This window comes from Cherax quadricarinatus, chromosome 65 (genome assembly GCF_038502225.1).
Source record: "Cherax quadricarinatus isolate ZL_2023a chromosome 65, ASM3850222v1, whole genome shotgun sequence".
In the NCBI taxonomy this organism is placed as follows: domain Eukaryota; kingdom Metazoa; phylum Arthropoda; class Malacostraca; order Decapoda; family Parastacidae; genus Cherax; species Cherax quadricarinatus.
In genome coordinates, this window is record NC_091356.1 from 14,656,686 (window position 1) to 14,668,853 (window position 12,168).

General features: G+C 44.7%; 1 protein-coding gene across 3 annotated transcripts in view; it reads left to right on the top strand.

The window, feature by feature from the left end:
• Window positions 1–265: 265 nt before the first annotated feature.
• Window positions 266–12,168, top strand: part of LOC128700552 (lactadherin) — a 408,199-nt gene continuing 396,296 nt past the window's right edge. For all 3 annotated transcript variants that reach the window (XM_053793825.2, XM_053793826.2, XM_053793827.2), the window contains exon 1: window positions 266–742. In XM_053793825.2, coding sequence (XP_053649800.1) covers window positions 740–742 — 3 coding nt within the window. In that variant the 5' untranslated portion in view covers window positions 266–739. The remainder of the gene's footprint in view (window positions 743–12,168) is intronic.

Sequence of the window (12,168 nt, forward strand, 5' to 3'; positions counted from 1 at the left end):
TATTTCTTCAAAACTTACGAATTATGAATTAGATCCCGAGAATCTACCAGACTGCGCAACGACAAGGGCACTTGATAGGGGCGACCCAGTGGACAGTCTATTTTTTCGTGTGGGTACAAGATACCACAGGAATATATGGATGTGTATGTGGAGTAATTCGCTAGGCGGTGTGTAGTTGGTGTGATTGTGGTGGTATGAGGTAGTGGTGGACTGGTAGTGGCAGTATCGTGGTGGACTGGTAGTGGCAGTATCACGCAGGAACTGGTGCGAGGAGGGTGTGCTACCCTCGTCTCCGTGACGATACGCACGCTACCATCAGTGATCACGCTGGTATTACACACACGCTAGCAGTATGATCCAGCTAGGCTGTACAGTGCCTGTGTTGGCTAGTTAGTTTGCTCCCTTAAGAAACCCCATCAAGTGCACGTAAACCACTTAAGACAACGTTTTTTCCCACGCACACTTATCAAGGATACCTTAATCCCTAAAATAAGGAATTAAAACCAATTCCAAGTGCATATATTCCAAGAAATATATACCCTGTTATCTTTCAGGGGGTATTAAGTACACGATAATACGTCACACGCATCTAATATGCATCTGTAACCCCAATAAGCTAACATATTGTGTAGTTTTAGAAATAAATACTAGAAAAAAATCGTAGTGGTGATGCTAGCTAGTACTGAAGTAACCATCAGAGGTGGAGTGACATGCTAGAACACTACTAGAGCAGAGGACCATGGTGAGTGTGCTAGAACCAGTCCTGTTGAAATCTCTCCGGGTCTTCTCAGCCAAAATGGAGGCTGCCTTAAACCTGTCTTGTTGACGTGTCCGCTTCATGCTGAGCAGACAGTCTATCTGAGGAGACAGTCTATCTCAGTACTTTTATCTTCTCGGCTCTGCACTAACCTATTACCTACTTGCTAATTTATGCTGCTGTGCTTAATTATCTGACTTTCCCTGATATCTGCTTCCTGACAGTCCGTGATATCTACGTCCTGACAGTCCGTGATATCTACATCCTGACAGTCCGTGATATCTACGTCCTGACAGTCCGTGATATCTACGTCCTGACAGTCCGTGATATCTACGTCCTGACAGTCCGTGATATCTACGTCCTGACAGTCCGTGATATCTACGTCCTGACAGTCCGTGATATCTACGTCCTGACAGTCCGTGATATCTACGTCCTGACAGTCCGTGATATCTACGTCCTGACAGTCCGTGATATCTACGTCCTGACAGTCCGTGATATCTGCGTCCTGACAGTCCGTGATATCTGCGTCCTGACAGTCCGTGATATCTGCGTCCTGACAGTCCGTGATATCTGCGTCCTGACAGTCCCTGATATCTACGTCCTGACAGTCCGTGATATCTACGTCCTGACAGTCCGTGATATCTACGTCCTGACAGTCCGTGATATCTACGTCCTGACAGTCCGTGATATCTACGTCCTGACAGTCCGTGATATCTACGTCCTGACAGTCCGTGATATCTACGTCCTGACAGTCCCTGATATCTGCGTCCTGACAGTCCGTGATATCTACGTCCTGACAGTCCCTGATATCTGCGTCCTGACAGTCCCTGATATCTGCGTCCTGACAGTCCCTGATATCTGCGTCCTGACAGTCCCTGATATCTGCGTCCTGACAGTCCAAAATATATCTACGTCCTGACAGTCCGTGATATCTACATCCTGACAATCTCTGATATCTATGTCCTGACAGTCCCTGATATCTGTGTCCTGACAGTCCCTGATATCTACGTCCTGACAGTCCCTGATATCTACGTCCTGACAGTCCCTGATATCTACGTCCTGACAGTCCCTATCTACATCCTGACAATCCCTGATATCTATGTCCTGACAGCCCCTGATATCTATGCCCTGACAGTCCCTGATATCTATGTGCTGACATTCATTGATATCTACGTCCTGACAGTCCCTGACATCTACGTCCTGACAGTCCCTGAAAACTTCCTGATATTCCCTGATATCTTACTTTCTGATATTCTCTGATATCTTCCTAACACCCTAGTGTTTTCCTGACATTCTCTGATGTCTTACTTCCTGGCACTCCCTAGTACCTTACTTCCTGGCACTCCCTAGTACCTTACTTCCTGGCACTCCCTAGTACCTTACTTCCTGACACTCCCTAGTACCTTACTTCTGACACTCCCTAGTACTTCTGACACTCCCTAGTACTTCTGACACTCCCTAGTACTTTACTTCTGACACTCCCTAGTACTTTACTTCTGACACTCCCTAGTACTTTACTTCTGACACTCCCTAGTACTTTACTTCTGACACTCCCTAGTACTTTACTTCTGACACTCCCTAGTACCTTACTTCCTGACACTCCCTAGTACCTGACATGACTGGCCAAACACTGACTGGTAGTCAGGTGTGACAGTTGTTCACTACATTTAGTACAACAATGTGTTAATATAACTAAGTTATTATATTTATGTGAGAGCGCTAGGACCGCAGGGGCCATACAACCTCTGTGGAATGAAAAGTAATCAGGTTTGATCCAAAGAAAGGGAGTGTAGCTCTATTTCCTTGGATGAAGAACCCCTCAGCGTCAAGATAACTTAAGGATATATGTGAAAAAATGACAGCATAATAACATAAGTGGTTTCATGTGTACACGTGTGTGTACACGTGTGTGAATATCTTGTGTACACGTGTATGTATAGTATGTGCATACGTGTGTATACTGTGTGTACACACCTTGTGCGTACACACCTTGTGCGTACACACCTTGTATGTGTACACACTGTGTACACATCTTGTGTGTGTGTATCTTGTACATGCACTTGCATGTATACACATCTTGTGCGTGTATATACAGCTTGTTTGTACACACACATCTTGTGTATATACACACAAACACATCGTGTCATCTACCCACACCTTAGCGTCACCTGAGCACACATTTATCTTCCTGTGTGTACGCACAACATACGTACACTTGGTACGTACATCTCTGACACTGCCCAAGTCAAGTAAGGTTTAACGGGTCATCTACATGATTAATAACCTGTGTCAAGACACCCTTGTACCGTCACCCAACAATCTCTCTACGAGTGAGAGGCGACTCACTGAGTCCAGCGCAGGTGTTTATATCAACCTATGTGGTGCATGTGACGAAGTTTATATGGGAGAAACGTTGAGGATGAGAAGCTTTGAACAAGGTTTGTAAGATCACAATATTCACGATAACCTTAAGAGGCGCGTAAGTTTCCCTGTCTCCTGGTATCCTGTTTATTTTTCCCTTATAATCTACCTTGTCCATAATTACTATCACATTTCCTTTGTCTGCTTTCGTAAGGTGAAGTCCAGGATCTTAATTCATGGTATAACTTAACAAATCTTTGTGAGCTTTGTTCGGACCTCTGCAACACAATTGTTCTCAAAGATTTAAGTTATACCATGAATTGAGGAAAGATCCTGGACTTCACTTTATGAAAGTAAAGCATGTGATAGTAATTATGGACAAGGTAGATTGTAGGGGAAAATAATATATTAGAAGACATGAGAACTGATGTGTCGCTTGTGTCGTGCACCAACATTCCCAGACGACTCATGAAAGGGGTTATGAAAGGGGTTATGAAGCCTCCAGAAGACTAGTGAAAGGGGTCATGAAGCCTCCAGAAGACTCATGAAAAGGGGTTATGAAGCCTCCAGAAGACTCATGAAAAGGGGTTATGAAGCCTCGATGCTTATTCATGAAAAGTATCTACAAAGGAGAAATTATATGGAGTCGCCTTTGATCGTCACTTCCATTACATTCCAAAAACATGAAAAAAGGCGCATGTGCTACTTCCAGGTAGTATTTTTAACTGATGAGACATTTTGCTCACCATTTTTTTCAATTTAACACAGAATAAATACTGGGGATTATTAAATAAGTAAAGGCGTAATTTTGAGGTGTTCAATTACTCATGACTTGATGAATCTAAAACTAAATTTTAAACTTAATATTTATGAAGACTGAGGGACTGATTACCCACCAAGAATGAGACATCGCATTTCCATCCTCTTCACTATTTATCCATATGTGATTAAAATGCAACATTGTCGAAAACATGTAATCAGTCGAGATATACAGGTCTTACACATGTTTTATTCGTAAACTTATCCGTTTGATTACCATTAATGTAACAAATAACAGGTGGTTTTAGTTTGTATGGGAACATTGGTAAATTAATATTATCACAATGATAATGGTTATTAATTTTTAAAAGGGGTGGACCGGTAAACCAGCGGAAGGCCTCTGTCAGATGACCAAAAGTTCCAGCGGCGGGTCATCACATGACTAAGACCCGCGTCAGGAAACACTTGTCCTGTTTCCTGAAAAATCTTACCAAGCCTATCCCAATACTGCCGTGTCAACACATACTGACAAGGTGACCTCTGTCTCCAGGATATGACCATCCACACCAAACCTGGCCCCGAATATATCGACTGTTTTTGCCTCTGCAGTGGATTGACAAAACACTCAACGAGCGAAACGTTCCATAAATGTCTTGGTGCTAGTCTTGTGTTTTATTGACTTACAGGCCCATTATTATTTACATTAAATTATCCCAGTTATATAGCGGGGAGAAGGTCAGTGTAATTCGTTGGAAAGTAAACGCTTGTAACGTACATAACGACAACTGGCTGCTGGGTTACCATATATTATTATAACGTAATGCAAGACTTCAGATATTTGTGGAAGCTGGGAGTAAGTTATTACAAAAACACCAATTGGGACTTTCACATTAGTGTTTATATTATACGAGTTCGGGATACATAATACAACATTAAAATCAATTAATCTTTAATATAAAAATCAATCTTTGGTCTAGAGGTATTTAAAATATATATACATGTTACAATAATAAATTATTAGCATTTTAAAATAATGTATCTATGCTAAAATAATAAATAAATAACATTTGTATAATAAATTATGATCAACTCCGTGTCTCACACGACACTTATTCGAGTTGTGACGCTCCTTCTCCACCGTGTCACTCTACACCCTTTTCGCCGTGTGATGACGCTCCTTCACAAACGTGTCCCTTGACACCCTTTTCTCTGTCACCAGACACTCCAGCTCTCCGTGTCATAAGAACATAAGAACGAAGGAACACTGCAGAAGGCCTACTGGCCCATGCGAGGCAGGTCCAAGTCTCCTACCGGCTTAAGCCAATGCACCCAACTTAGTCAGGTCAGGTCACCTTGACTTAAGGGAGGAACATGGCAACCGTCCTGGTAGCACAAGCTAATCAGGTCCAACTCACACCCACCCACACCCACTCATGTATTTATCCAACCTATTTTTAAAGCTACACAACGTTCTGGCCTCTAGGACTGTACTTGGGAGTTTGTTCCACTCATCCACAACTCTATTACCAAACCAGTACTTTCCTATATCCTTCCTGAATCTGAATTTTTCTAACTTAAAACCACTGCTGCGAGTCCTGTCTGGGCTAGATATTTTCAGCACACTATTTACATCCCCTTTATTTATTCCTGTCTTCCATTTATACACCTCAATCATATCCCCCCTAATTCTACGTCTTTCTAGAGAGTGCAGATTCAGGGCCCTTAGTCTATCCTCATAGGGAAGGTTTCTGATACATGGGATCAACTTTGTCATCCTCCTTTGTACATTTTCCAGAGCATTTATATCCATTCTGTAATACGGTGACCAAAACTGTGCAGCATAATCTAAATGAGGCCTAACCAAGGATGTATAGAGTTGAAGAACAACCTGAAGACTCCTATTATTTATGCTTCTTGATATGAAGCCAAGGATTCTATTAGCTTTATTGCGAACACTTATGCACTGTTGTCTTGGTTTCAGATTACTGCTAACTAGAACTCCTAAATCTTTTTCGCAATCCGTAATATTAAGATCTACATTATTTAGTTTATATGTGGCATGGTTATTGTCCTGTCCAACATTTAGAACTTTGCATTTGTCTATATTAAACTGCATCTGCCACCTCTCCGATCACTGCATCAGTCTATTCAAATCTTCCTAGAGTGCTCGAATGTCCTCGTCACAATGAATTCGACGGCCTATTTTGGTGTCATCGGCAAACTTGCACACGACACTTTTCTCTGCGTCATCCATACCCTTTCTCGACTGTGTCACACTTGACACCCTTGTCTCCGCGACACACTCACTATCGAAGTAGCGTCTTTCGAGAGGCCAGTCACATGACACTATTCAATGTACACTACAACCAGGCCATCTTCAGTGTCACACGACACCCTTTTCTTCTCAGTGTTCCACTACGGTCCTGTAACATATCTCAGTGTTCCACTCTTATCATACTTCCCTAAGTGTCACACTACAGTCCTAGCCCAGTTCAGTGTAACACTCCAACCTTTTCATGTAATGTCCCACTAAAACAGTATCAGATGACTCCGGCCCACAGTTGACCAGCGTAGGCGGTGAGTCCGCAGACATCACCTGTCCTTTAAATACTCTCCAAGGCCGGTAGAAGTACACTGTAAGATGGTCTGATGAGTACTATCTACCGCCTTCAAGACCAATTGACACACCGCAAGGTGGTCCAATGAATTACTAGCAGAACACCATGCTGCAAGCTCACTGAGTGCGGCCGTCAAGTAACTGAGGCCATCAGACTCAGTGAACTGCGGTGAGCGGCTCTCCTAAAATCAGTAGAAGCCAGTAGAATACCAAAAGATGGGCAGGAAAATACTCTCTACTGCCAGTAGATCTATACTGTAAGGTGTTCTGGTAATTACTGCTGCGGTGCGTTCCGTGAGGTGTTCAGGTACTTACTGCTTCTAAAGCCAGTAGATGTGTACCGTGAGGTGTTCAGGTACTTACTGCTTCTAAAGCCAGTAGATGTGTACCGTGAGGTGTTTAGGTACTTACTGCTCTAAGGCCGGCTCAGCAGTCCCCACATTGGGTTTGACGACGTACCCAGTGGTACTGCCGGCCGGCAGGTTAACTATTTAACTGCTAGTTTGGCAGGGGGCCGTAACATAAGTCCTTGGCCAGCAACCATCCAGGGAGGTACCACCATCCAGGGAGGTACCACCATCAAGGGAGGTACCACCAAGGGAGGTACCACCATCCAGGGAGGTACCACCATCCAGAGAGGTACCATCATCCAGGGAGGTGCCACCATCCAGGGAGGTGCCACTATCCAAGGAGGTGCCACTATCCAAGGAGGTGCCACTATCCAAGGAGGTGCCACTATCCAAGGAGGTGCCACCATCCAAGGAGGTACCACCATCCAAGGAGGTACCACCATCCAAGGAGGTACCACCATCTAGGGACGTACCATCTAGGGAGGTACCACCATCCAGGAGGTACCACCATCTAGAGAGGTACCACCATCAAGGGAGGTACCACCATCCAGGGAGGTGCCACCATCCAGGGAGGTGCCACCATCCAAGGAGGTGCCACTATCCAAGGAGGTGCCACTATCCAAGGAGGTGCCACTATCCAAGGAGGTGCCACTATCCAAGGAGGTGCCACTATCCAAGGAGGTGCCATTATCCAAGGAGGTACCACCATCCAAGGAGGTACCACCATCCAGTGAGGTACCACCATCCAGGGAGGCACCACCATACAGTGAGGTACCACTATCCAGGGAGGTACCTCCATCCAAGGAGGTACCACTATCCTGGGAGGCACCTCCATCCAAGGAGGTACCACCATCCTGGGAGGTACCTCCATCCAAGGAGGTACCACCATCCTGGGAGGTACCTCCATCCAAGGAGGTACCACCATCCTGGGAGGTGCCACCATCCAGGGAGGTGCCACCATCCAGGGAGGTGCCACCATCCAGGGAGGTGCCACCATCCAGGGAGGTACCACCATCCAGGGAGGTGCCACCATCCAGGGAGGTACCACCATCCAGGAAGGTACCACCATCCAGGGAGGTACCACCATCCAGGGAGGTACCACCATCCAGGGAGGTACTACCATCTAGGGAGGTACCACCATACAGGGAGGTACCACCATCCAGGGAGGTACCACCATCCAGGGAGGTACCACCATCCAGGGAGGTACCACCATCCAGGGAGGAACCACCATCCAGGGAGGTAAAACCATCCAGGGAGGTAACACCATCCAGGGAGGTACCACCATCCAGGGAGGTACCACCATCCAGGGAGGTACCACCATCCAGGGAGGTACCACCATCCAGGGAGGTACCACCATCCAGGGAGGTACCACCATCCAGGGAGGCACCACCATCCAGGGAGGTACCACCATCCAGGGAGGTACCACCATCCAGGGAGGCACCACCATCCAGGGAGGCACCACCATCCAGGGAGGTACCACCATCCAGGGAGGTACCACCATCCAGGGAGGTACCACCATCCAGGGAGGTACCACCATCCAGGGAGGTACCACCATCCAGGGAGGTACCACCATCCAGGGAGGTACCACCATCCAGGGAGGTACCACCATCCAGGGAGGTACCACCATCCAGGGAGGTACCACCATCCACGGAGGCACCACCATCCAGGGAGGTACCACCATCCAGGGAGGCACCACCATCCAGGGAGGTACCACCATCCAGGGAGGTACCACCATCCAGGGAGGTACCACCATCCAGGGAGGTACCACCATCCAGGGAGGCACCACCATCCAGGGAGGTACCACCATCCAGGGAGGTACCACCATCCAGGGAGGTACCACCATCCAGGGAGGTACCACCATCCAGGGAGGCACCACCATCCAGGGAGGTACCACCATCCAGGGAGGCACCACCATCCAGGGAGGTACCACCATCCAGGGAGGTACCACCATCCAGGGAGGTACCACCATCCAGGGAGGCACCACCATCCAGGGAGGTACCACCATCCAGGGAGGTACCACCATCCAGGGAGGTACCACCATCCAGGGAGGTACCACCATCCAGGGAGGCACCACCATCCAGGGAGGTACCACCATCCAGGGAGGTACCACCATCCAGGGAGGTACCACCATCTTGAGTGCGAAACAAACTATTAACATTTTTTATACTCTGCCAAGATTACTGGTCGTAAACATCTAAGACAACAGATAACTCTTACGATCTTCTTCTCACACTCAGGAAACATAACTCATTACTTCATGTGCATCTTAATTATTCTTAATTTGTAACATTTCCTGCCCATCCCAGGAGGCCTGGTCTGAGACCAGCCGTGGGGGAAACGGTCTCTAGACACAGTTATGTTTCCTGTCTAACGAGATTAAAACACAAACCTGTTCAACATTGTGTACTCTGGCAGCATTTCTGGCATTTCTCACACTCAGAAAATGGCAGTTAGGTTGTGCAAACTTCAACTTGTATTTAAAATACAATTATTTTTAATTTTATGTGATTCTTAATAAAATTTTAATGCTAGAGCATTAACAACGTTTTTCCAAGGCATAAGATTTGGTTTGGGACCGAGACGCTGGGGCGATGATCAACTAGGGGCCCCGTATACATACATGCTCACTGCCTGTCTTCAAGTACTTTCCCTTTTTTCATAAATATAACTAGACTATGATATAACTCTTATGAATCCTGTTTAGCCCAGTCAGGTACTCAGAGTGTGGGTCGTGAAGCAAGCTTTGATAAGCCGGTATGAGTGGAAACACTGGGCGTGTTTCTTAGAGACACCTGCTGTCCCTATTCATCATGCAGTAAGAAGGTACCTGGATGTTAGCCGACTGGTGTGGGTCGCATCCTGGGACAAAATTAACCTAAGTTGCCCGAAATGCTGTGTATAACCAGGGGTTTTCTTTATAGTATATCAGTGATGCCACAGAAATAATGATTATATATATAAAAAAAGCCTAACACTGCCTTAACTGATCATTACTTTAAAACCTTCCTCAAGAATCAACATCAAATTCTAATTAGAACGATTATACTGCAATGTTTGACCTCAGTGATTCTAGCATACCTGGGTATAACGTATATCCAAAATTATTATTACAATCAAAACTAAGCGCTAAACCCACAAGAATGATACATTTCCAAGGATCAGAGTGTATGTCATGCAGGATCAGTGTGTATGTGGTAATGCAGGATGAGAGTGTGTGTAGTCATGCAGGATGAGAGTATGTAGTCATGCAGGATCAGCGTGTATGTAGTCATGCAGGATCAGAGTGTATATGTAGTCATGCAGGATGAGAGGGTATGTAGTCATTGTAGATGAATGGTTCAGAGAACCGACATCTACAATCCTGTCAGACACTGCAACTTCTTGGGATCTTAATACTTGGGAATTCTTCACTTGGGCACGACCTACTTCCACATTGGACAAATGTGACACCACCTACGACTGCTGCCCCTCACCTGTCTACGGTTTATAAGCTGCTTCTCCGCTCATATGCCGTATTCTATTCAAGATTGATGGACTGACCACATCGACTCAAGGCTGAGGGACTGATTACCTCATTCTCCTCCTGTTCAAGTTTCTCCTTTGTATGGACTGATGAAGCCACTGTGGCGAAACGTTTCCTCAATAAAGATACCCAAGAGTTGCACATGTGTCTTATTCAACAGTATGTAGTCATGCAGGATCAGCGTGTATGTAGTCATACAGGATAAAAGTGTATGTAGTCATGCAGGATCATGACTGGTCTGGAGTCTTCACACTAACTTATTGTCTTCCAGTGAAACACAACGAGAACTTTAACATAAGTTAAACATTCCTTCTAAACTAAACATAATTGTCTTCTATAATAAGTATGGTAAATACTAGAAATAAATGGTATAAAATACCGACACAATGGAAAAATAAACACATAAGCAGTATAATGCGATCCTTTATTGACAAAGTTTCGTCCACACAGTGGACTTGATCAAGTCACATACAGATCTACCTGGGTGAAAGGTATGTAAGTATTTATAGGATGGAGTCAAGTGGAGAATGCTGCATGTGACAATCTTCCGAGTAGGGTGATAGAGGCTAGGACCTTGGGTAACTTTAAAGAGAGATTGGATAAGTATACGAGTAGACCTTCTGCAGTGTTCCTCCATTCTTATGTTCTTATGTGGGATAACGATCAAGAAGTTTCTTGGCCAGGGGTTAAGCTATATTATAGAAGCCGTTGTTTTGGTTGACACTACCCAAGGTCCTAGCCTCTATCACCCTACTCGGAAGATTGTTAGATGCAGCATTCCCGACCTGACTCTTGTAAATACTCACATATCTTTCACCTAGGTAGATCTGTTTGTGACTTGATAAAGCCCACTGTGTGGGCGAAACGTTGTCAATAAAAGATCACATACTGCTTATGTGTTTATTCTCCATGGTAAATACTAGTATAAGGACTATATTACCAGAGGAAACTCAGAATATTGCCGTAAATACACCATGATTACCTTTCCTAATATTATTAATATTATTCCAAATACTGTATTATTATTTTCTAATATTATAGGCTTCCTCTTATAAAGCTCTATATAGTACAATTGTTTGTAAATGCCACTGAAAAAATACTTTCAAAATGAAAGGGTGGGTGGGAAGGCCTTCACATTACTTGCTATTCTATTTTTGATTCGCTGTTTCAGTCACGTTTAAAAAAAAGTCATTGTACATGAAAGAGCTTTAAGAGAGTTCACCGTGTTTAAATGCACGACACACGCTGGATGACCCCTGTGGGTTTGGTGCATTGTTCTCTATATACACACAACTCGCATTGTTTACAAGGTTTCAGAGCATTCCAAATTACAACAAACATTGTCCTATAAAAACAAAACAGATCACAAACAAACGGCTTGGTTGCCCATGGCTAACCAGCACCATTCTGAAATCCATTGACAAGAAACACCAATATGAAAAGCAATATAGACAGGGCTTAATACACAAAGATACTCTTAAACACTATTCATCAGCTCTCACCAAAGTAATAAAGAAAACCAAACAACTATACTACTCCAGTAGATTCACAGACACTAGAGGAGATATAAAAAAGACCTGAAAAACACTCTCTCAGATTCTAGGGACCCACAAACTGAGAAAAACAAGAATATTGTCCTAACTAAACCTAATGAAACACCACTACATCCCACTGACACAGCTAACAAGATAAACGACTTCTTCTCAACCATAGGATCTAATCTCGCCAGTAAAATCCCACATACCAATGCCCATGCCGGGGACTACCTAGATGGGAATTTCCCTAATTCCTTCTATCTTGC